This window comes from Pantherophis guttatus, chromosome 5 (assembly GCF_059756535.1).
Source record: "Pantherophis guttatus breed Tessera chromosome 5, ASM5975653v1, whole genome shotgun sequence".
NCBI lineage: Eukaryota > Metazoa > Chordata > Lepidosauria > Squamata > Colubridae > Pantherophis > Pantherophis guttatus.
Window position 1 is genome coordinate 60,665,866 of NC_142067.1, and position 26,850 is coordinate 60,692,715.

Genomic DNA, 26,850 nt, shown 5'->3' on the forward strand with positions numbered 1-26,850 from the left:
GCCTACGCAGTCTGCTGGGCCCTCCTCTCCTGAAGACATTTCCTGGAAGGAGGGAAGGTGCCCTTCAAGATCTGGACTAATCACAAAAACCTTGAAGCTCTAAAAAACCCCAGGAAACTATCTCCCAAACAAATCCGCTGAGCACAATACTTCAGACGGTTCAAATTTGAGCTGAAGTACATCCCGGCGGGGAAACATCTGCTAGCTGATACCCTGTTGAGAAAACCCAAATTCGATAGCCACATCATCATTCCCCCCTTGCAATCAGCCGCACAAGTCACCACCAGGGGCCAAGCCAGGCAACAACCCGATTGACAAAATGACAGCGAAACTGAAAGCAGCACTTCCAACTGCCATAGATTTTATTTATTTATTTATTTATTTATTTATTTATTTATTTATTTATTTATTTATTTATTTATTTATTTATTTGATTTATATGTCGCCCTTCTCTGGAGACTCAGGGTGGCTTACAATGCGTTAAGCAATAGCCTTCATACTTTTGTATATTTATACAAAGTCAATTTATTGCCCCCACAAACTGAGAGATGGAGTGGCTTGGAAGGGATTAAAACTGTATGTACCTGCCAGCTTGAGACTGGAAGTGCTACAGTGCAGCCACAACTCCTGACTGACTGGCCATTTCGGATTCTTGAAAACCCTATATCTAGCCAGGAAGCAATTTTGGTGGCCAAAAATGAAAGCTGATGTAGAAGACTATGTGAAAAGCTGTGCCACTTGTGCTGCCATGAAGATAAGACCAGGGAAACCTCCTGGGCTCCTCCAGCAAGTAGCTAGCCCCAGCAGATCTTGGGAGGAGATTGCAATGGACTTTATAGTCGAACTCCCAGAGAGTGAGGGAATTACAGTTATTTGGACAATAATCGACTTATTTTCAAAACAAGCCCACTTCACAGCCTGTTCGGGATTGCCATCAGCGAAAAAACTGGCGAAGATGTTCATCAAACTGATTTACCGACTGCACAGAATGCCCCGCCAGGTCATCTCAGATCACAGAGTCCAATTCACAGCTAAATTTTAGAGAGAGTTCCTGAGATCAGTCAGATCCACGCAACTACTTAGCTCAGCTTTCCATCCAAGTACAAATGGAGCTGCGGAATGAGTGAACGCAATGGTGGAACAATATACTGTATAAAATGCTACATGGATTATCAACAAGAGAACTGGGCGGACCTGCTGCCATTTGCAGAAGTGGCTTACAACAATGCCATGCACAGTAGCACCAGATTAACCCTCTTCCAGGTAACCAGTGGCATGGACTTTGTACCCATGTCCGAACCCCCCTCCTCCATGACCCTGAATGGAGTTGCTGATGAAGGGATGGAAGAATATTAAAAAACACTAGCGGAGGCCACTGAGGCATATAAAAAACAAGTGGACAAACACTTATCTCTTCAACCTCCCTTTTGTGTGGGAGATCGGGTTCACCGATCAACTGAATACATAAAACTAAAGCTGCCTAGTAAGAAGCTGGGACCTAAGTTTTTAGGTCCATTCCCAATAGTGAAAGTAATTAACCCAGTGACAGTTCAGCTTAACCTTCCCTTTAGGGAAAGTGCATCCTGTTTTTCACTGCAGTCTGCTGAAGCCAGCCATAGGGTTCAGATTAAGACCGCAGGCTCAACTGCCCCCCCAAGCCTATGGTGGTGCAAGGGGAAACCCATTACGAAGTTAAAAAGTTTTTAGACTCTAGATTATATAGAGGTTGACTGCAATATTCCAATTACAGTACATTGGAAGGGGTACCCTTTGTCTGAAGCTACTTGGGTTAAAAGCTGGGATGTGAAAGCAGACAGGCTAGTAAAACAATTCCATGATAAAATACTGATAAGCCAAAAGGTCCCCCTGGGGGGGGGGGGAAGAGTGCTGGTTAGTCTTTTGAATTAACCCCGTGTTACTCTTGTTGCAGGACACAATCTTCTGATGTGGGGGGAAGGGGGGAACGCCTGTCAGGCCTGGAATCCATCTTTTGCATTGGGCCTTCAGGCCTGCCACATTTACTGCTGTGGGAAACTGGGAGGGGGGATTGTATGGAGCAGCGGTGATATATAGTCATAATAACATTCCTTTCTCAGAGAGTCAAGGACATCTTGCCCTGCACCTGGAGGGCTGTGACTGGGAGACATCTCCAGTAGGGACGATGCTTTGATTGGACCATGTGATGGACATGTGGGTGTTGGGGAGGTACTTGGACTTTCTTTTGGTTGGAGAAAACCTGGAAGCTTTCAGATTTGTGTTTTCCCAGATGTGCCAATAGGACATCTCTAATAAAATGGAACTTTGAGGAACTTCAAGCCTCGGAGTCTTTTTTTCATTGGGGGTGTTACTTGAAACCCTGACATATATCTAATTAATAATCCAATCACTACACCCTAGGAAATTGACTTTTCCACAAACCTTGACATTGGTAGAATTGTTCGTTCTTCATGGTAATCACTGTCACATTCATTTATATACTCTCTTAAAACAGTCAACACTCGCACCATTCTTATTGCTTCTTGTCTTGCACAATTAATACTATCTTTATCTCCATCCAATACACATAAAGTATCATAGGATGCCTTCAAACGATCAAAACAGGACTGAATGAAGTCCTCATGGATAACTACCTGTATAAATGCGAAAAGAGCCATAATTTATCAATTATTCAAAAAAAAAAAAAAAAAAAAAAAAAGGAAAAGGAAAAGGAAATAACATGAAAAACAAACAGAAACCTTCAAAAAAATTACATGTCGAAGTGCAGGTTTTCCCAATTTTATAATTCCAAAAATTATTTTAAAAGTTCATTAACAAGCCAAACGTAATTTACTCTAGTGGTATAAGCACTGCCCCAAATATAAAAAGTATTAATTATAACTGTCAAGTAGTCTGACAGAACGTCAATACTTTATCCCAGTTAACAAAGATTAATGTCAAAATGGCAGGTCTTCACTAGTCGAACCCTTCTTGCCACAGAACATTACATTATTCTAAAATAATAAAAATTATGCACCACCCAAAGTAGGTAAATATATCTGCTTATGTCAGAGAACATTTGAGAGCGGGGGTATAATATATTATTAACCATGTCTATATTGTGAAAGCAATATTAAATACGTATTTATTGTGGTTTAGTCTTCACTGGACTCTTTGGTTGACTATTTACAAAAAAAAGGTTTTACTCTTTTGAAATTGCAACAAAACTTCCTAGAGAAAGAAGTTACTGTAATATTTTACCTGATTAACTTGTAATCTTGGACCAAGGTTAGTATAAATCTCCTTCAGCAGATCTATTGCTCGACTGGCAATATCATCATTCCCTTGAATTACAACCTAAACAACAACATAAAGCATATGTTAAGCTAAAATTGTACAATCTTTTGTACAATTAATTCTATTTAAAATTATCTAAAATAGCACATGCCCAACTTATGATTTTGGAAATGGAATGTTTTTAAAAACTTTGGAATATCCATACCGTTTTACCCATTCTTGAACTGGTATGGCATTTTTCAGATTTAATGCTCCAAACAATAGCAGTTTCTGTTATTCTAGGGATATTCTGGTTCTATTACAGGTTATTTCATCCAAAATAAGACAAACCAATTCTGGTTTTTAACTTCTAGAAAATGGCAGACCATATACAAAATGGCTGGAGTAGCATGATACAGAGAGCACTGTGGATTTTTCCAGAATATCCTAGTATATGATCATCTACACTACATCCAACATTCTCATAAGAAGCTACAAAGAAACTTTTAGAAAGCCAACTCATTACTTAAAAAGCTAATACCAAGTAAATACTGTAAACATGTTTAAATCTAGATCTTCTAGATTTGTTAATGGAATACTGTTTTTATTTGTTTACATTTTGGTTACGTTGCGATTTTCCAGGCAAGCACAGGTATGAATTTACTATTATCTTAAATAACCGTGGAAGAATTGTTAAGAATAATGGGCACACTTCAAATTTTCTTATTATAAAGATTTAGTCATTGCATCTTTTCTCTATAATTTGTAAATAATAAAATCTTCCTTTAATGGAGTACTCTGAAGAAGGGGTTGTCCATTATTCTCAAATGTCTTTAAAGAATTTATATCATTGTGACAAATTATTTCATCTGTGTGATATCACATATGAAATAATTTGTCACAATGATTTAATGGTCAACTGCCATTAAATCAACTATACTATTATATGACATAAATTACTTACGAAAATTACATACGAAGTTCATTAAGTCAGTCAAGGTTTTGCTATATAGTTGATAATGAGGGGTCCTTGGTGCTCTCTGAGCTTGCTTTTTTTCTTGCAGATGTTTCATTACCCCAACTAGGCAACATAATCAGTGCTAGCATCCCTCATTTCAACCCTGAGCTACAAATATTCTCCTTTATTGATTTATTTGATAAATTTGTTGAAAACAGCTGTACAAAATTTTATTATGCTGGTAGTAGTTGAAGAACATTTTCAACTAAAATTGGATAATTCATCAAATTAAAAAAACCTTATTTATATGCTCTTTAGGGGCCTTTTAGATCTATGACTTTTTAAAGTCTTAAAATAGTATGCAAGAGTTCCATACTATCTAGAAATAGATTCAGAAACGGAGTTAGTTAAGGACTGTATGATAAAGTGGGCACAAAATATTGAAGAACCAATAATGATGGAAACGTGGGAAAAAATATGGGTTAGAAATGTGAAGTTTACGCAAGCCCAAAATTTAAGAGAGAATTTTTATAAAATGATTTTATAGATGGCATCTAGATCCTAAAAAGCTAGCCTGTATGTATCCAAGTGTGCAACCTAAGTGTTGGAGATGTGAATGTGATGATGCTACGTATTATCATATATGGTGGACATGTAAAAAAATTAAGGCATTTTGGATAAAAATATGGTGGACTATTCAAAATATTCTTAAAAAGAAGATAAAGGAGGAGGGAAGGGGGGGAAGAGGGATGGGAAAAATGGTTGTAATACTTGTTAAAACTTTTTAATAAAAAAAAAAGAGTTCCATACTATCACAAAACATTAAGCTTTACATCTGAACATATGAGAAGTATAAAATAATGAAAGCACATTTAAAATACACAATGATGCTTCATTCCATATATATTCCATATATATGTAATTGTTGATTTGTCTACTTTACAAAAATAGTGTTTGCCATTTTTTCAATACCGTCAATACTATTAACAGAAAGTAAATGACAGTCTCAATTTGAATAGTTAAGAGTATATTTTTTACTTACTCTCCAAAGATAATCTAGTCCTATTAACTCCAAGTCATCCATCATATAGGCACGTCTCTTTGCTACTAACTTCCCTTCCCGGCAGTTCACAGCTTTGAAGAAACGTTCAAAACATTTCATTCCATTTTCTGTTAAGAGTGAAGGGTCCAATTGAAGAACATTGCTTTCAAAAAAGTCTTTATTAATGTCAGGGTCTAAGTCCGGTTCATCTCCCATTAGTTTAGAATACCATTTAAAACAGGCTTCACGATCACACAGGTAGACTGCATTTTCAGCTAAACATTTCCATATTTGTTTTGCCTGAGGAGCACAGAGCCATAATTGACCATCCTTCAGTAAAAATCTTGCAGAAAACAAAGGAACAAATCATTAGAAATATGTATTAATCCCATGAATACTTTAAAAATGAAGTTTACCACATTTACCTAAATTCCAAAAATTTGAAATTTCCAAGAGAGATAAAAGATAATTTAGCATTATTACATAATGTACACATCACATACTTTCACATTACTATTCTTAATGTATATTCATAAAAGGAAGTTACTGTATTTAATATTCTTTGACTACTATAAAAGATTAAGGGGATACATACAAGAAAATCTGGGCAGGTACATAAACTGAATTTCTGTGATCTTCATTTAAGATATTTCCTTACAAAACCTGACATGCTAAGTTTCTCTTTTATATTTACTAATCTCTTATCCTTAAAACTAGCTATTCAAATGTTTTTTGATCAATCAAGAGATATCAAGATCCATTTATTCAAAAAGGAACCCTACTTCATTTTCCATCCTTCTGGAGCAGCTTGGCTATGAAGTAATTGTTCTAACTGCAGGAACTCTAGTGAAAACAATGTACTTGAAATGGGTCCATCTGAAAGAGGTTACGGGTAGGTATAGCAATATTTTATTAAATGAATGGGAATTAGGATGACAGGATCAAAATTAAGAAGCAAGCAGTCTAATTTCTTGCTAAGGATCTTTCTGCAATAATGTCTACAAATCAAAATAAGCTTATACTACATATATTGCAATAAGAATATACAGTTCTTCACCTAAGTAAACAAATTTATTTTCTCTGCTTAAGGAACATTTATTTTATTCTAACACCCCCCCCCCCAACACAAGCTGTGCTTAAACCAACCGTAAAAAGTTCAACCGCTCTTGGACTTCTTGAACATGACTGTATCTACTTCCTGGTCTTACAGTTTGTGGATCATATTCTCCATGCTCTGCAATTTTTAAGAAGTAGATGTTATGATTTTATATATGTTTAATTATCAGTAAAATGAATTTTACATGTTCCTCTATAGCAGTGATGGCGAACCTTTTCCGACACGGAGAAACTCGTGCTTATCGGAGGCGCATTCCAGAAAAACCAAACTTTCGGGTTCTAGCGTGCATGCACGCCCGATGATCAGTTGGCCGGCGCACATGCACACACCAGTTTTTGGCACTGTCACGTGCACAGGCAGCTGATCATCGCACATACAGGCACGCCAGAAACCCGAAAGATAAACAGGCAAGGCCGCACGTGCTGGGTGACACGGCTTTGTGTGCCACTTTGGGCACACGTGCCATAGGTTTGCCATCGGTTCGCCATCAGGGCTCTATAGAGTAGGTGATCTCACATTTCTCAGATTAAAATACTAACTTCAGTAGCTAACAATGTTTAGGAGAGAATTTTAATGAGCTAAACAACTTTAAAATTTAACTCACCTTTAGCATACTGTCTCATGCTTTCCATATATGCTGAAAGATTTTCTGCAACTAAAGTTACTAGAGCATGATTGTGCTGAAGTTGATTGATTAAGTCATGACGATAAAATACATGGGGGCTTCGCTGAGTTTGACTGCAATTAAAAACATAAAGCCTATAGGTGAATATTTAATATGAATATTTTCATTCAATACTAATAACAAAGTAAATGACAGTCCAAGTGTTATTACATTTTTAAACTAAAATCCCATTCATAACTGAACATTCATACAGGAAGTCAATTTAAAATTCAATATATAACAGAATAAACATCAGGAGCTATAGCTTTATATTAAAGGCACTCTCTTTATAAAATTCGTCATGGAACAATTTTCATAGCTTAATGAATTGTTCAACAGTAGTACTCTCTATTGCATAATACAATCACTTGAAAATCTTCTGAACCTGTCAGGTCCCATATTGGGACGCTGTTGGGACGCTGCCATTTTGGTGGGGAGGGGACCTGGGTGCATTGTTTAGTTTATAGCCTTTTTCCTGATGCCTATTTTTCCTGTACTTTGATTTACCTTCGTGGGAATGTAAGGGGGGAGGGCCATCTGTTTTGTCTCAGCTCCGGAGCCTCCAGCAAGAGACACCTGAGAACAGCTTTTTATCACCTTCTCAGCCTGTGATTCTCAAAACAAGTTCGCATCTGTGGACTGGCTTATTCAACACCGGACTGATGGGAGAGGTTTCTAACTGCCTTAACCTAACAGAATTGCGGGGGAATCCTCAGATCCTACTTCCTTTGTCTTGCTATGTCTTTCCTTCAATAAAAGACTCCTTTTGAAATGCTAATTGTTTCAAGAGTTCTACTTTCTTGAACAGAGAGGAGAGGCAGGTCCTTACAGAACCATAGTTTGTCATCTAGAAAAAATTATTAACAAATTTAAAATCCAATATAAAAATGAATGCTGTTTTCTGGCAGAAGAAAGATGCAAATCTAATATAGCTGATAGCTCCTTAGAACCCTAGAATCACATCACAAAAATCCAGTGACAGAATATGAACAGGGTGACTTCAATCCATTTTTAGCTGTTTGGGGTAATTTTATGGATCAAACATCTTGACCATTCTTCTCTTCTGGTGAGTACAGATGGTTCTTGCTAAATGACCACTCATTCAGTGACTGTTCAAACAAGTGCTAGTTAAGTACAAGGATATAAGTCACAATATCCTACGATCACATGATTGTCATTTGTAACCTTCTTTGCTGGCTTCCAACAAAGTCAATGGGGAAGCCAGGAGGTCCTTAATAGCAACCATATGACATTTAATTTGATGATTGCATGGGCTTCGCTTAATGGAAACCAGAAATGCCAAAATTTCTATTACTAAGTGGTGTGGTCATGTGACATTGCACTGTGCTGCTTAGCAATGAAAATTCCTGTTCCTTGTTAAGTGAAGACTACCTATATGTTCTTTGTTCTCTGAAGATCAAAGGACTGAATTGTGACCCTAATCCTTGTAAAACTGCCAAATCATTTAATGAAGGTAAATAACTTCTTAATTACTACTCTTTCTCAATTTTTAAAATAATTTGTTATCAAAATAACTGACATGAATATTTATGGCAACTCAGCTTCAGTATTTCTATTAACCCATACCACATGCAATTTATACTCTAACAATTCACATCTTAATAACATACAAAGGTTTAAATGACCAATAGTGTCTTATTTCAAATTCCTTAGATCAGACTTCTCCAAAATGGTCAATATCAACTTCCACAAGTCAATGGGGTTATCCATTATTATTTTGTTATTATTATTTATATTATATTACTTAAAATATTATTTTCATACAATAAATGTGTGTGTGTGTGTGTGTGTCAGACTTTATTTTGCCCCATCAATTTTCAAAGGTCACATTCTTGTCATACCATTTGAAGGAGGCTAATAATTAGGTAATTCTGTGATATTTCTAAACTAATTACTTACTGATTTATTTTATTTAAATATTTATATGGCTGCCCAAGGTCACAACATATAAACCTTAGCTATTTAAATTTGTTGCATGAAGGGGTTATATGCATTCTACAGGAATACTTCCTATTACCACATAACTAAACAAATACAAATACATCATCATGTATTCATGCACTGTACTAGATTTTATTATAATTAACTATATAATTACCTTAACTTCTCACCTTAAGTTTTGTGGTGCTTCTCCAAACAAACTACAAATTTCCCTAATTTGTTTCAAGGCTGGAATGACCCATTTGTCATTTGTGCGGAGTTCTTCTATAAAACGATCTATCCACTGTATTTTTTGGGTATCTCTATCCTTCAGGAAAAGAAAAGGAAGCATAAACATGAAGGAAAGAGGATAAAGATAGGCCAAAAATGAGCTAGGAAAAAGTAAGATCATCCTGGGCAAAAGCAGAGAAAACCTATTCCTAAATAATATATGCCAACTATAAGTATAACATCAAGTTGCTTCCTTATCCAGCTTGTACATGGAAAACTTAACTTTTGTCAGAATCTGGGCCAGCTATTATTTCTGTCCCAAAGGAGCAATATTGAAATTTTATAACAATGCACCATTTATTTATGTAATATGGCCCTCCATCTCATATACGTGACTCTGGGTGAATAGCAATTAAAACAAAATAAAAACAGAATAAAATGAAACCAATAATTAAAAATGTAAATAACAGGTGCAAGCCATCATGTCTCTACGAGTAAAGCTGGATCCCTCTCAGAGCTCAATCCCAATTCTGTCTGCAAATTTGGACTGCTATGGAACACCATATAGGCTAGGATAGGATAATTTTATTTCTATACCGCCCCTCCCCCGAAGGACTCGGGGCAGTGTACAGCCAGGTAAAAACACAATACAGATACCACAATTTAAATTTAAAAATTATTAAAAGTATTACATTCAAGGCCAATTAGCTAAAAAAACCCAAAAATTTAAGAATTCCGAATTTAACTCAATTATGAAGCTAGCCCTGCCTGTCGGAAGAGCAGGGTCTTAAGAGCACAGCAGAAAACTCGGAGGTCAGAGATCTTGCGTATGTCCAAACATATGAGGGATATGTTTCCCATAAACCTATAATGAAAGAGCCACGGTGCCGCAATGGTTAGAATGCAGTACTGCAAGCTATTGCAGGCTACTTCTGCTGATCACCGGCTGTTTGCAGTTTGGCAGTTCGGATCTCACTGGCTCAAGGTTGACTAAGCCTTCCATCCTTCTGAGGTCTGTAAAATGAGGACCCAGATTGTTGGGGGCAATATGCTGACTCTGTAAACCGCTTAGAGAGGGCTGTAAGCACTGTGGTATATATCCTGTTTCCCCCAAAATAAGACATTCCCTGAAAATAAGCCCAAGAAGACTGGCAAGCTCAAAGCTAGATTGCCACTGAAACTATAGCACTCCAAAAGATTAAATAAAAACTATATTAGACCGCTGATTCAAGAGCAATCTTCCACTACATAGACACAAATGGAGGAATGAAAGAGCAGCCATTAGTTAGAAAGAGCCATCATGTACTATTTTATATCTCATATTGCCCACACTAATTGATGCTACATCTCTTGCAAAAACTGTTCTTATAATCATAGGGGCCTGCAAGGAAGGGGATGAGGAAAGGGCAGAGATTTCTGAATATTCTCTAAAAATCAGCATGTGTCATTGCCTGTTTCTATTGCTCTTAAATATTCTTCCTTGCTCCCAGATTCACCCCTTTCCAATACTGTCATGTATTATTTTCACCTCTACCTGTCAATTTTGCAGACCAATCTAGCATACTATATGCCTTGCGTATAAATTGGTGCCCTCTTCACAGCCACTTGTATACAACTCAGACATTCTAGCTTTTTCTGCAGCCTGCTTGCCTGCAGTTTGTATGAGAGGTGCACCCAAACACATCTATAGTAAGGTATCTGCAGAGTTCAGCAGACAACCCACACAACCAAGCTGCCAAAGGGTCTCTGGAAGTTTTAATCCTAAAGTGTAGGATAGAACTGTGACTCAAAAACCTATGAAGGAATAATAGTCCCGCTTCCTGGCAGGGTAGGGGTGGGGAGAGAGAAGGTAAGAGCCCTGGATACCAATCCCTAAGAGGATATTCATCGAAGAAATCCCAGAATACCATGTTTCCCTGAAAATAAGACCCGATCTTATATTTTTGTGCTCCAAAATAAGCACTAGGACTTATTTTCAGGGAAACATTATCAGGGTGATCAGACCAGCTGAGTGCTCCACACACACCCCCAGCACACGCACAAAAGGCGGCAAGTGCACAGGGACAAATCGTATCCAGCAGCAGCTGCAGCATGCACAGCACAGGTGAGCTGATTCCCTGTTCAAGCAGCAGACGGAGGCAGAGGTGTGGGAGAGGGGAAAGCAGACAATCTGGACACGCCACACAGGCCATGGGAAAGCTGAGAGTTGGGCCGGAGCGGGAAGCTCATCCTCGTGTGGTGGCACCGGCAATAGATGGGAGGCAGAGGCGGGGGAGGAAGGCAGGTGATCCTGACACACAGCGCAGGCCGCAGGCAAGCTGAGACTCTTGGCTTTCCCGCGGCCCGTATCTGGATCGCCTGCCTTCCCCCCAGCACCTCTGCCTCCATCTGCTGCTGGTGCCACTGGGCGAAGATGAGCCCACCCCGGCTCCGCCCTGACTCTCAGCCTTCCTGTGGCCCAAACAGCGCGTCCGGATCGTGTGCCTCCCCTCCGTCTCCTGCTTGGACAGGTGATCAACTCACCAGCACTGTGTGGGCTGCGGCTCCTGCCGTAACTATCAGCCCGTGAGCACTCGCCGCCTCCTTTGCTGGTCACACCCATCCTCCTTCACTAGGGCTTATTTTTGGCATAAAGTCGTGATGGCGAACTTTTTAGACACCGAGTGCCCAAACTGTGTGCGTGCACATGCCCAAATTGAAAGGTGTGCGCGCAAACGTACGCATACATGAACATACACATGGGCACAAATGTGCGCATGTGCAGCAGAGACCTGAAGACCAGCTGACTGGCAGGGCATCCCAACACCGGCAGCACAGCAAGATCTTTTTCTTTCATGAGTTTGTTTCGTCGTTTGCAGGGAAACAGAAGCTCATGAAAGAAATGCCATGGAGATCTGACCTGGGACCATGGTGTGAGTGCCAGCAGAGAGGGCTCTGCGTGCCACCTCTGGCATTCGTGCCATAGGTTTGCCATCACAGGCATAGGGCTTATATTAGGCGCACACTTAAAAATCAGGCTAGGGCTTATTTTGGGGATAGATCTTATTTTCGGGAAAACATGGTAGCTAATGTTTATTGGGCTGTTCCACTTCATAGTGAAGTGGAATTATTAATGGCTGGTTGCTGGATCCAGACTCCTGGTAGGGCCCTTTGCTCTCAAGTTTCACATCCACTCTTATATTGGGCATGAAAAATCTGCAAGCACTTTACAGCTATTGGGAATATGCAGTGGTAAAACCAGAGCTACCTTCTGCTGAAAATAGTGAAGCAACTCTTCCTTCCTGGCTGACCTAAACAACTTGCTATTTGCTACTCTCGATACATGTGCAATGAGGACAGAGTAAATACACTTGTCAATATTCCTGGTTACCCAGCTTGTGCACATAGAGCCAGAGTCCTATGAGGACACCCAGACAGATTGGGACCAAGTTGTCATAGTGTTCCAGCTTTGTCTGTGGAAGCACCCAGGAAGTGCAAACCTCTCTTGAATAACCCACCTACAATTTAAAAATTCCTGCTTTAGAGGATTGTGGGGGAAAAAACAACATAATTTTTAATGAAAGACTAGCAAGTTCATTTTAATAGCTAAATAACAATTCATCCTTACCTGTGAACAACTGTAATCTAAAATTTTAATGTGGGCACTGAGAGCCTGATCCATGATATCAACTGGAACATCATCACTATGTGCTAAATTCCATAGAAGATTTAGTACTTTGTGTGCCATCACACCATCTTTATCATCTTCTGCAAGACGTCGGATTAGCTCAAGTAGCTTTTCCCGTTGTTTTTTACTTGCATTTGTCCAACTTGCCTAAAAACCAAAGGGAAATCAATGGAAAGTTAAAAATACAGTCCTATAAATAGTAAGAAAACTTTAAGAAACTGTAATATTAAAACACAAATTAACATTATTTAGAATTTACATGTAACTATTTTAAATAACATATATAAATAAATATTTTCTTCAACCATACTGAGCAATTAATAGTAAGAATTAAGCTATTTTAAAATAATTTTCAAAGATTAAATCTGAGTGAAAGCCTCTTTTCCAGCTCTTCTAAATCAAAGCAAATTCATAGTCTTACAAATAGAATACCAATTTTTAATATCATTTTAATGTCCAATAACAATCAAATTTAGTGCCACTTATTAGTGAAACGTATTTGACTGCATAATTATTTTTACAATTTTTCAAGAAAATGCAAGAAACTCATTGGTTTTTTTACCCATTAAGAATTCAACAAATCTAAACTGTACTTAACTAACAGAAGAATAAAGTACTTCTTAAAAGACAACTGGTTTCCAGTGTGATTTCTTCATAAGTCAACTGTAAATTATCTGATTCTACTATATCATTTGAAATGTCAATATGTCTCTTATATCTGTAGTAAAATATCAATGAAATATAATTGCTACATTTTAACATACAATTTTAAATACTATAAACAACAAAGGGGAATTGACTAAAGGTAAAAGAAATTTCAGGAAGCTGAATCTGAAGTTTATTTACTATATTAAACTTAACAGAATAACAAAGTTGGAAGGGACCTTGGAGGTCTTCTAGTCCAACCTCCTGCTCAGGCAAGAAACCCTATAACAGTGATGGAGAACCTTTTCGGCACTGAGTGCCCAAACCAGAATGCAGGTGCATGTGCGCGTGCCAGAGCATCGGAAATCCAAAGACCAGCTGGCCATTGTACATGTCTTTTTTGGCCATTTTCAGACTGTTTTTTCGGCCATTTTTGGGCTGTTTTCAGGTACTCCAGCACCTGCGAAGACCAGCTGGCTGGTGCGCATGTGCGCACCGGAAACCAGAAGAACTGGCAATGGCGCGCATGCCCACAGAGAGGGCTCTGCATGCCACCTCTGGCACGTGTGCCATAGGTTCGCCATCACGGCCCTATACCATTTCAGACAATGGTTATCCAATCTCTTAAAAACCTCTAGTATTGGAGCACCCACAACTTCTGGAGGTAAGTTGTTCCACTGATTAATTGTTCTAACTTTCAGAAAATTTCTGCTTAGTTGTAGGTTGATTCTTTTCTTGATTAATTTCCATCCACTGCTTCTTGTTGTGGCTTTAGGTTCTTTGGAGAATAGGTCGATCCCCTCTTCTTTGTGGCAGCCCCTCAGATATTGGAACATTGCTATCATGTCACCCCTAGTACTTCTTTTCATTAAACTAATCATACCCAACTCCAGCAAACTTTCTTTATATGTGTTAGCCTCCAGTTCCCTGATCATCTTGGTAATTCTTCTCTGTATTCTTTCTAGAGTCTCAACATCTTTTTATATCATGGCGACCAAAACTGGATGCAGTATTCCAAGTGTGGTCTTACCAAGGCATTATAAAGTGGTACTAACACTTTACATGATCTTATTTATTTATTATTATTTATTATTGAATTTCTATACCGCCCTTCTCCCTGAGGACTCAGGGCGGTGTACAGCCAGAATTAAAAAACATGCAGTACAAATATTAAAAAAACAATTAAAAGATATATAAATTTGGCCCAATTAAAACTCACTACCAATTAAAACATTTAAAAATTTCTTCTTAAGCCAGCCCGGCTTGCTTGAAAAAATGGGTTTTAAGGGCACGACGGAAGGCACTGAGGTCTTGGATTCTCCTTATCTCTGGGGGCAGCTGATTCCAGAGGGTAGGTGCCCCCACAGAGAAGGCCCTCCCCCTTGATCCTATCCCTATGTTAATGCAACCTAGAACTGCATTGCCTTTTTTGGCAGCTGCAGCACACTGTTGGCTCATATTTAAGTAAATGTCCACTAGGACTCCAAGATCCCTCTTGCAGTTACTACTATTGAGCCAGGTACCACCTATTAACATCAACATAAATTGAAATTTGATTATATCCTACTTAAAGGAGTTCAATGAATAGCAAATTAATAGACTAATTACCTTAAAGCAATCAAACAAATGGTCAAGCTGTTCAGGAGAGAAATCCCAGGCCAATTTTGCAAGAAGATCATGTACATTTTTCACAATGGCTTCATGTTTTCCTGCCTTGAAGAGTAATATATAATAATGTTATTTGTAGAAAAAGGTACACCATGTTGCAACATTATTATCACAAAGTACCATTTTAAGGTAAACTGATTAAAAGTCAAGGATTGGTATGGTAATTTATGATGTACCTGCTGCTTTACAAAGCTATCGTCAAGAAGCTATAAAATAAATGAAGGGGGGAGGGAGAACATGAGAATCTTAATAATGCATGGTTTCTTCTACTATATGTATCTCAGCTTGAACAAAACAGCAACCAGCATCCTTTGAAGAATTTCAAATTATACCTAACTTCTGGGAGAAAGCTAGAGCATGAAATGTGATGATAGAAAACTAGTATTGCTTCATTATGTAACATCAAGCAGATGCTTGAATTTTTCCTAGAAAGTACCTTGGAAGCTGTTCAGGACAAAATGTGAGAACTGCTTCAAGCTTCATGAGACCTCTGGTTGAGAATGATAAAGCTGAATGAGTGAAGGTTATTAGAACAGATATAGGTAGTCCTTGACTTATGACCACAATTGAGCCTAAAATTTATGTTAAGTGAGACATTTGTTAAGCGAGTTCTGCCCCATTTTATGACCTTTCTTGCCACAGTTGTTAAGTGAATCACTGCAGTTGATAAGTTAGTAACATGGTTGTTAAGTGAATCTGGTTTCCTCATTGATTTTGCTTGTTAAAAGGTAATCACATGACCTTGGGACACAGCAATGGTCATAAGTATAAACTAGTTGCCAAGCATTTGAATTTTGATCATATGATCATGGTGCTGCTAGAAAGGTTGCAAGTGTGAAAAATGATCATAAGTCCCCTTTTTCAGTGCTGTTGTAATTTTAAATGGTCACTAAATGAATTGTTGTAAGTTGAGGACTACCTGTATGTTCTATAAATAAATGCAAAGAAAGAAGAATGAGATCAGAAAAGATTGGGAAAAGTTTAAATAGAATCTGTAAGCACACTTAGAGGTTCATGAAGATGCTAAAAGGTATAATTAGAGTGAGTGGAGTGAGAAAGATTAGTATTTGGATAATGAATTTCTGGATGGACATAAATTAATGAAAGTGACAAGACTGCAATGCTTAAGATCAGAGTAGGGGTGTGCAAGATCCAAAGTATGTATTTTGTTTAAAATTTTTATGAACAGTTTCAAAGCAGTCCCATTTCAGTAAAACAAAACATTTAGACTAAAACAAAATCTGGAGGGATCTCAGGGTGATTTTTTATGGGATGAATAGCAATAACATTTAGACTTATATACCGCTTTACAGCCCTCTCTAAGCAGTTTACAGAGTCAGCATATTGCCCCCAACAATTTGGGTCCTCATTTTACTGACCTCGGAAGGATGGAAGGCTGAGTCAACCTTAAGCCTGGTGAGATTTGAACTGCCAAATTGTAGTCAACTGGCAGTCAGCAGAAGTAGCCTGCAGTACTGAATTTTAACCACTGCGCCACTGGGGCTCATAAACAAAGAATAAAGAAAGGCTGCTTTCCGCCTGCCCCTAGAATTTCATATCCAACTTGCCTTGTCAATCCTTAATTTTGCCAGAACTTCCCTTCCCTCCTTCCCCTCAGGCATTGAGGATTTACTGCCCTATATACCACTATGTACCAGTTCCCTACTATAATTGTCCCAACAATAAGAAACATAACCTAAGCACATCTTCCACAGCCTCTTCTGATCTTCCCAGAGCCTGCCCTCCTAAACAAATGGTTGTAAATTGAGGACTACCTGTACTGAACAATTTGAACTAGAGCTACTACTAAAAATACTTGCAGTTTATTTGAAACTTGAAAAGTTAAATTTTTGCACCCTTGTAAAGGGATAGGAAAATGTTTTAGAGATGAAAGGATTAAATGTTTAACATTGCAGTACAACAGATAGACAAAACATGGCCACGCAAAATAGATATAGTCTCACTCAAGATGATAGTGTTTAACTCTTACCTGGGCAGCCCAAATGTTGTCAAGATCTTGCAAGGTTAAGGCCTTTTCTTTGATGACAAAACGAAGAATTTTCTCTAACTTTTCTACATACTGAGGTTGATGTAGACTATCTCTCAACACAATTGATAAAATGTTATTTTGCTGGATCCATTCCTAAGCAGAACATGAATGTATTGGATACAATTAAAATATATACACATTTCCCTTCGTTTTATTTTAGATGAGTGAAGCAATGCATATAAAACTCTTGGGGATGGGAACCACAATTTGAAAAAAGGAATACTAATAATATTCATCAACTTTTTCTTCCTAGAACAAGCATATTCAACTGGCTATTCCAGATTTCACAATGACTAGGCACAGTATAATTTTGCTATGTAAGCATGTAGCAAGATATAATGTGAATTAGATTAGCTCTATCCTTCTTGATATTCTGGAAGCCACTCGAGATCTGGTTATGTCACCAAGTCTGGGGGTCCAGGGAACTGGAGGCATATTTAGATGGTTCTATTATTGAAGTTTATTCATTCTCTTTCTCTCTACTTGGGTTTCTAGGTATTTTACTTTTAATTTTTGAATGCTGACTTTAATATTTTTAAATGTTTGCTTTTATATATGTAATTTCTTTATTTAATTATTGTACACTACACTAAGTGACTAGAGTCACTTCTCATGAAATGGGTAGTTATATAAATTTGATAAATAAAATAAGTAAATTGATGCATATTCTTTAAACAGCTTCCCACTAAATTAAAGCAAAAAAGCTTACTGCCATTCTTTCTGCTGTAAGCCATTCCTCCTCTTCAGGATTGCCATGTCGATGGGTGTAATATGACACACTAGATATCACTTTGTTAACTTCATTTAGTGCATTCATTTTTCCATTGAAAGATGAAATTTGTAATAACCTATGAAGAAATGTTAAAATATTATTTTAAGGGGAGCAGAACAAGATAACTCAACTCCTAAAAAGCATTAGCACAACTGAAGAGATCTTACCTAAGTATCATTTTTAATCTAAATATTTCTAAGTTTTTAACAGTTTCCTCTTGTCCTGGAACTCTTGAGGCTAAGTTCTTCAGAGATTTTATTATCATTGACAAAGCATCATTTTTGGCTTCATTCTTAGCTTCTTTCTTCAGTTCATCATCAGTTAAGTTCTCTAAAAACTGTGGGACCATTTCTATAATTGGAAGGAAGTATTTCTTCACTGTATGCAGTGTTAAAAACTCATAGCATTGTCCAAATGGTCTGAAAGAAAGATATCAACGTAAAGGAAAAGCTAGTTTGAAGTAGTAAGTTAAACAGCCATATTTATAATTCATTTCACAAAAATTAATCAAAGCAAAATTTACTATGACTGATTGAAAAATAAACTGTTTAAGCACTTTTAATGGACTGGATTGTTGTGTATGAAATATGAACTGTATTTACAACTTCAGGGTAAATCTGATTGATTACAATCTTAATACAGGTAACAACTACTGTTTGCCAACCAAAGTTTTAAAAAGTAAAACAGCAAGAAGCTCTGTATCTAATGGCAAGTGTTGGGTGGAGCCTAAAGAATGAAGTTAGGAAACAGGTGGGAAGCCATCTCTGATCTCTTCTGCAGAGGTAATCCACAATGTTTTTGCTAGGTAATGAAGAAATGTGGAAAGAAAATATAAGCATAGAGGCTAAACTGAGGTAATATGTGTATAACGTATAATCTCTGGAGGGGCAAGACATTATGTGAGGTGAAGTGGGTAGAACTCTGTGCTGGCACCATTTACTGCATCTATGGAGCAGATGATTTTTAAAGTGCTAGTTCTTATAATATTTCTACTAACTTTGTCCTTATCTTGTTACAACAACTTTGGTGCTGATATAAATCACCTGCTTAGAGTTAGTGGCAATAGAACCTCTACAATAAACTCCAAGTAACTTTGGAAAGTTTGAAACTGTAAACTTCATTTTAGGATATGTCAGGGCATTCAACACTGAATGAAACCTGAAATCAGTTGGTTATAGCACATTACACAAGTTCAAATCCATGGCTATATCTAGTCTGTTCCCAGGAAAGCATGGAAAAAACTAAGCAATTTTGGAACACAGGGAATCCAAGGCAAATGTCACTTAGGAGTTTTGGGGTGGCACAATCTTCCTCACAGTCAGAACATTTTGAAAAAAGTGTATCAAGGCTATATGACTAAGGAGCCTAAAAGTGAAATGAAAAAGAAAATGTAAATGCCATTAAATTTTTAATAATGCAAAACGAAGAGCAAAGAAATGGAGAAGGAAAGCCAGGACTGGACAAATCACAAACTCACCAATATGACAGAAAAGAAATGAGTGTATTTTTAACAAGACAGAACTATTTATATATATAAATATATAAACTCATATAAATTCATCACTGTGATGGGATGCATTCTATGGAAGAATGAAGTTATTCTTCCTTGCATCCATCTTATCACAGTGATGAGTTCAATAAATCTATTGTCACTCTGATGTTTACTTTTGGGGAAGGGGGAAAATAGAACTTTCAGCAATGATTTTGATACACATAATTAAGAAAATGTCATTTTCTCTAAGCAAGATAAATATTTTCTATCAAAATTATTCTATTAAGCTTAAATGAGTATTTAATTAGTGCTTATTTTTTGTGTAATAAAACTAATTTTTAAATATATCTTGAGAATTAATGTATAAGTTAAACTCTACACTACAGAAAGCTGTAAAAACCTTTGGATTATTGCAGCATGGTGTACATGGGGCTACCTTTGAAGAGTGTTTGGAAGCTACAACTGATCCAGAACACAGCAGCGCGGACAGTTTTGGTAGCCCATAGGGTAGCACATATAACACCACAGTTATGCAAACTGCACTGGCTGCTGATCTGCTTCCAGGTACAATTCAAGTTTATTACCTTTAAAGCCCTTTATGGCATTGGTCCAGGATATCTGTGGAATAGTCTTTCCCCAATGTGATTGGCCTGCCCCACTCGTGCTGGCAGAAGAGGCCTACTGCAGATCCCATCATTTTGGCTGGTGGGATCCAGAAGAAGAATCTTTTCTGCCGTGGCTCCTGACCTTTGGAACATCTTGCCACAGAAGGTAAATCCCCCTTTTTAGTCTTTAGGAAATGCCTTAAAACCTGGCTATGCTGGCTAGCATGGTGTCCTGAAGGAGAAGCTGTTAGCTAGAGATGGTTGGTACGTTAACAGAAGGCATCCCATCTCCCCTATAAACCCTTGTTCTTTAATCCATTTTTATATTTATAATTGTTGAATATTTTATTTATAAAATTTATAAAATATTTTTATTCAGTCACCTGAATCATAAGATGGGCAGCAAATAAATTTGATAAATTTATCCCGTTGCGAACCAGTGGTAAAGATAAGTAGAAGCCACCCCTGGAACAAACTGATATGAACTATCTCTAAATTACCTCTTTCGCAGTCAAAAACTATTTTTGACAGCATATGGGAATAGATAGAAAAACCAGATATTCTGATTTGTTAAGAGAAGAAATGTTTTCTACAGGGTCAAATCCACTATTGGATATAAACCACCGTCCGAGTTTACTTATTAACACTATGTATTCTCATGTTCTTATATTTCAGAACTGTGTAATCTTCTTTGCATTTTGAGAAGTGTGGAAAAGTGCATATAATAGTAACTTTATCATACAATATACAGAAAGATATTTGAATTAAAATGAGTTTCTGTTGTTCAGATGACAAATTCCAAACATTTCCTTAGAAGAACTTACTTGATGAGAGCTGCAATAATCTGAACGTTCAGTGCTGATCCACTCATAAAACGATCGTGTAGGATTTGAAATCCATTTAAGGTGCCAAACTTGTTGATGAGATCTACTAGCCAACCCTGCAAAAAATGTTTTCTCCTTTAAAAATAATTTCAACCACCAAGACATATATTTACTTCACAACATATTTGATTGAAATTAGATGCCAGTATCTTTAAATTATTGTTCTTTTACCTTTATCTAGTACTATCTTTTAAACTTCATTGAAATTTGAAAATTTGAAAAATTATATAATATGAAATTCAGTCTTTAATTATGACATTTTAAATGTCAGAATAAGTATTTTTTTTTGGTCAGAAACAAAGGTAGGAGGATTATCTTTAAAAATCTATTTATGTTAGGTTCCATAATCTAATTTAGCTAGAATAAATTTATAAATTGCACTGAGAATAACAAAAACTAATTCAAGTATTCAAGTGCTTTCTCCACAACTACTGTTATTCATTTTAATACTCTGAAAAAGTACTGTTTGCAGTACAAAGAGAAGCTGAATTATCAAAATTGTCAATGATATCATTACTTAAATATCAGACTGAAATCATATTCTAAAAACCCTCTGCATAGGCTTCTGTTGAAATAAGTGCAAAAATTCTAGTTTTTTTTGATTCAAATAACAAACCAAAAGAAATCCAGTTCCTGTAGTTTTCCCTTATCTCTGGAAATTACTTTTCAGAGATTTCATCTATAGTTCCAATTTCAATCAGCATACCTTTGGTGACCTTGGGTCTGGAGGACGAGCATAAAGTTCATCTTCAGCTAGCTGAGCTCCAGCAGGAACAGTTTCTGAGGGACGTGTACCATTATAAAGATGGAATTTGCAATGAGGATTTAAGGCCATTGCAAGAAGTTCAAGAAGAGGAAACCAATCTTGGGCCAGCTTTGCCACACAAAGTTCAACAAGGCGATGGGTGTTGTTAATGATACATCTCTATTTAAAAGAAAATGATTTTAGATATGCTGCCTTGTGTTCAAATTCTGCCACTAATCTTATTACAGTAATAAACACAATGTTACACTGCAGTGTGTTTTAGGTTTAAGCTAACAATTACCAAACAAGGGTCCCTGAGGAACTGCAAAATTTTTACAAGGGCCCTGTGACACACACCAAACATGGCAAATAAAACAGAACAGTCACTGCTCTTCTATTCACAATCACTGATCAAAAAATATTCCACTGCCTAGGTAGAAAATCGAAAAGAAAAATACCAGTGGATCAAGGGCAACCCTTTTTTTCCAATGACACTTCTCTCCCATCCAGCATAGACAGTACATGCATGATTTTTCTCTTTAATGGCACTGTTCCTGCATGTCATGGTCAACTCTGACTCAGAGGAGCCTGCTAAGTGAATTTCAGCCTGTGGAAGCTTTGAATATTCAATGACATGAGGTTGGTTCACTCAGCAATCACCAGGACCAGCTGTGCCGCCTCCCATAGGATGAGAAACCAGAAAGACCATCCAGACCCACAATACACTTTTTGCAATGGAGGAAACTTGACTTCTCTTATTGAGAAAACCTGCAATGGTACTCAGAACTCTGTGACCTGAGCTCATGCCTGTGGAAAATCCTCCTTGGGACCCCAACTAGCTGATTACCAACCTATGATAGGTATACTGTGCCCAATGATGCTTCTGTCTCCTGCTTTGGACTCCAATTACTGAAAACTTTACCGGCAAATTTCCAAAGATCTGGGGGACTGCTCAAAACTGATGTGAAAGCGAAATTCCGTTTGCCACTGCCTGTATTTGAACCATTTAAAGCAGACTTCCTCAACCTTTCCAGCTTTGCGGCCCAGTGGGAGGGGATGGTTCTGTGCAACTGGCGGCAAAGCATGCACGTACAGCTCCATTTGTGTGAGTGGCAGGTATGTGTACACACTGCTTGCGCAAATGGAGTGTGCGTGCATGTGCTCTCCTGCTGCTCATGCGAGTGGGGGTATATACTCTCTCCCACCACTTCCCCGGCCTGGTTCCAAATGGCTCAAGGGCCAGTAGTGGGCCACAGCCCAGGGGTTGGGACCCTTGTTTTAAAGCAAAGTCTGCAACCAAATTCCTTTATGTATATCTATGCATCTATTCTGGGTCAAGATCCTGCATTGCGCCTACCTGCTATCCTGTAAACTTCTTCCTCACTTTGGCACAGCTGTTCTCAACCAGTTCCTACTGTTCTCCCTGTCTTTCACACAGCCACCCAATGACTTTCTGTGCATGTTACATCCCATATTTTTCTTCGTACATTTTCACACCCCATATCGTCAACCCAATGACATGTATACAATTACTATCATGAGGAAGACTGCAAAAAGTTTAATATTAAAAGTATTTCCCTATTCAAAAAATTTGAGAACTATTGGTTTAGAAAGCCAGGGAGTTTGGGAAATTAAATCTCCTTTTTTTAGCACACTGGATTTGCTTATTATCATATATTTATGAGTAACTAACTCCAACTTACATGAATTTCAAATTTCCAGCCACTCACTGCCTCATCTGTAAGTATTTTTGTGAAAGAAATTGTTAACCCATCTCGGAAAAATCGCTGACATGCCTCACTTTTAACATCAAGTCCTATATAAAAAAACAATAAAATTATTGCTATGGAAATTCAATCCTCAAAACACCAATGACAACAGATCATTCAAAATCTTTTTTCAAGATTTAAAGCCGTTTGTAGCTTTAGGTATCTATCATACTTTATCAAAATTGAATAAAAGTGCTAGTTTCTTTAGTAAATCTAAAATATTTAACACCACAGGAAAAATCCGAAAACCTAGAAGAAAAAATAATCAGAACACTAATAGCTGGGGATGGAAGGTAGACTTATAAAAACTAAATGTTTTTGAGGGGTTACAAAAGAAACAGGAATACAAAGGCACTAAGGTAATGTCTGTTTAAGACTATTCCCAATTCATATAGGTAAACCATTTTAAAATGTAGCCAGAATTATTTATTATATCCATTTTTCTTAATGTTTTATTTTTCAGCTTACCCTTTTTACTAAGTTCAATAGCAGCTTCTAGAAGAACTTCTAACTCTCCCTTGGGCAACACAGGAACAACCCATCGAGGTCTAGGAAAACGTAAGAATATAATTCATTTTACATTACATCTAGGTTTTCCCCACTCATGTATCCCGAATACATGGGTCATAAATTCAGAAACACTTAGAAAAAATCTGCCATAATTTGATACTGTTCTTTGTAAACAATTCAAGTTTTACGTTCACTCCTTGTTTAGCAACTGAGTTTTGTTCCAACGAGCAGGTTGAATACATGACTGAGAGAAGATAGATGCTGTGAAGATCACTGGGTTTCTGTCATTTCATATAAATCAAGTTCTCATACAGCTACACCAGCATTACTCTTATTCCAGCATGCATTGTTGTCATGAATATAAAATTTAGTCATAAATGTACACATTGGTTGGAAAGTATTTTTTTTTACTTTTTGTCATATTTCAAATAATCAATAACCAAAGTAGTTGGAAAACAAAAAGTGGATGTATTTGTTTAAAAGCTACTGAAATAAATCCAAAATGCCAACAGAAGTTAACTGCACCACTGTTAGAATTTTTTAAAAATAAAATTTTTTTTAAAAAAAAAACCTGTTGATCATGTCATCCAATTTTGCCAAATCAGTGTGTGGAAATGCAGGCTCTTCATCTTCAAGTTGTGGTGGGGCATCACCTTGACCCTGTTCATCAGGGGGAGTAGCTGGGGAATTCTCATTTGAAGAATCAGGTGAAGAAGTCTGAAATGGAAACTATGGATTTCTATGAACTATTCAAATTCCATCGTTTTTGTTTATAGATTCATATGAACATTTAAACATGACTAAACATTGAGGTTCTGGAAAGGTTAGGAAGATAGATTACCGTTTTCTGTTTATTTAGGTTTTTATATTCAAGATTGCATTAAAACTTAACCATGTGGTAACATTTCCAACTGTGGTCAATGACAGGCCTGCTTGTTCTTCCTACAACCACATGAATACATTTACCACTCTCATTCCACTGCAACAAGTACACTGTTTATTTTCACTTCATTTATCCCAAGTTTGTTTTATAACTTCTGACTACTATAATGGTATCTAGATATATCATTTTTCTTTTTGACACAATACTAAATTTTTTATTTAAAACATTATTCCTTTCCAAAATCAATGAAATTTTAATATGATACCCTTTTCTAATATTGATTGCTGAAAAGTGTGATCATTTTAGGGTCTCTGTATTATCTAACAAATAAAATAGCACTCATGCTATTTACACAAAAGAAATCTTTGATAAAGCTTAGGTTCAGAATCTCATGTATCTAAATACTTTGCATGCCAAGCAAGCCTCCAGGTGAGCAAAAAATTATACCATCTACAACTGTTTCTCTCTTAAGCCCTGCTGATTGCCTCACTGCCTCTTGTATGATTTATACTGTTTATCTTAGCTCAATTTCTCTGTTGGTATATAGAAGCACACATATTGTCCGGAATGGTAACAATCTTCCCAGTCCACTAAATGCATTACTTTTACTGTAGGCTCATCAAAACATTAATACAGTTACCTTTCTTATAGAGCAAAACTGATTAGATTATACTGAACAGCTAAAATACACATCTATTCTCATTTTGGCATTGAACATAGTCATAGAAAACAAAAACATTTGATTAGCAAATCCAATCAGAACTTCTGGAGTCTTGTTTATTAGGCAGCTTAAATTGTGAATATTTTAAAAAAAGAAATTACATTATACAGTGTTTCCCCCAAAATAAGACTGGGTCTTATATTAATTTTTACGGATAGGTCTTATTTTGGGGGGAAATACAGTACTAAATGCCTCCGTCTGCTGATGATCTTAAATGGGGCTTATTTTTGGGGTAGGGCTTATATTACAAGCATCCTGAAAAATCATGCTAGGGCTTATTTTCTGGTTGGGTCTTATTTTTTGGGAAAACAGGGTAGATAGTGCTCCCTTACCAAAGTTTATCAGGTCTAGAACTCCATTGTTAAGTGACATGGTCATAATGATGTCACATAACCCCATGAATTTATGATAGCATTTCTAGCAGTCCCAGTTGCTGTCATTATTAGGCCAATCCTTGCAGGCATAGTGTCCCACAGATACACAATTACGATCTGTGATCTCTTCACAGCTTTCCCATTGACTTTGCTTGTCAGAAGCGAGCAGTGAAGGTTGAAAATGAAAATCATGTGATCACGGGACACTGCAACATTGTAACTATAACCCAATTGCCAAAGGCCCAAATCACTATATGACCCAGGAAAGCTACAATGGCCACAACTATTAGGACCTGTTGTTAAGTCCCACTCATTTAGCACTATGGTAATTTAGAACAGTTGCTGAATGGACATTAAGCAAGAATTATCTATATTTGCAACCAACAGTAGCCTCCGATTATCAATTCTGAATTTCATATAACAGCAAGAATTGTAAAATAACTAATTAGAACTCTGTTATATTCAGATGAAGTATGTATATTGCAAAGACATATTTAACATACCTGATTCTGCTGGATAGGAGGCTGGGACTGTCCATCAGGAGCCTGTCCCTGACTGTCATTCCCTCCTACTGGAGAGCCACGAGTCGTGGCTGTCATACTCGAAACAGGGCAGATTTTTGCAATTTTGTCTGCTTATGTAGTTGTTGAGAGAGAAAAACTTATAGTCGGCTTAATAAAGTTGAAGTACCAGCGTAGATCTGTTTTAAAAAGCTCCAACTCAAGAACAAGCCATCTTGCAGAGACCATTGCATAATCTGAAAGATAATTCAATATATCATGTTATTTTAAATATTATCCTGAAGATATAAAAATGTCATTTGAGGAAAAACATTCTCTGTTTCTTATAAATCCAACGAG

At 37.1% G+C, this 26,850-nt stretch overlaps 1 protein-coding gene across 6 annotated transcripts in view; it reads right to left on the reverse strand.

Moving 5' to 3' along the window:
- USP9X (ubiquitin specific peptidase 9 X-linked) overlaps positions 1-26,850 on the reverse strand; it is a 117,502-nt gene that overhangs the window by 55,765 nt on the left and 34,887 nt on the right. For 3 of the 6 annotated variants that reach the window (XM_087895221.1, XM_034423840.3, XM_087895220.1), the window contains 17 exons: positions 26,494-26,747; positions 24,584-24,729; positions 23,971-24,050; positions 23,437-23,549; positions 21,695-21,913; positions 20,929-21,044; positions 18,175-18,426; positions 17,945-18,083; positions 17,176-17,328; positions 15,126-15,230; positions 12,813-13,019; positions 9,166-9,302; positions 6,974-7,107; positions 6,399-6,486; positions 5,253-5,595; positions 3,238-3,333; positions 2,419-2,630 (listed from right to left, as the gene is read on the reverse strand). In XM_087895221.1, the coding sequence (XP_087751347.1) occupies positions 2,419-2,630; positions 3,238-3,333; positions 5,253-5,595; positions 6,399-6,486; positions 6,974-7,107; positions 9,166-9,302; positions 12,813-13,019; positions 15,126-15,230; positions 17,176-17,328; positions 17,945-18,083; positions 18,175-18,426; positions 20,929-21,044; positions 21,695-21,913; positions 23,437-23,549; positions 23,971-24,050; positions 24,584-24,729; positions 26,494-26,589 (2,636 nt within the window). In that variant the 5' untranslated portion in view covers positions 26,590-26,747. Of the gene's footprint in view, positions 1-2,418; positions 2,631-3,237; positions 3,334-5,252; positions 5,596-6,398; positions 6,487-6,973; positions 7,108-9,165; positions 9,303-12,812; positions 13,020-15,125; positions 15,231-17,175; positions 17,329-17,944; positions 18,084-18,174; positions 18,427-20,928; positions 21,045-21,694; positions 21,914-23,436; positions 23,550-23,970; positions 24,051-24,583; positions 24,742-26,493; positions 26,748-26,850 lie in introns of all 6 variants that reach the window. The other 3 variants (XM_034423839.3, XM_034423837.3, XM_060694076.2) reach the window with 1 other exon arrangement.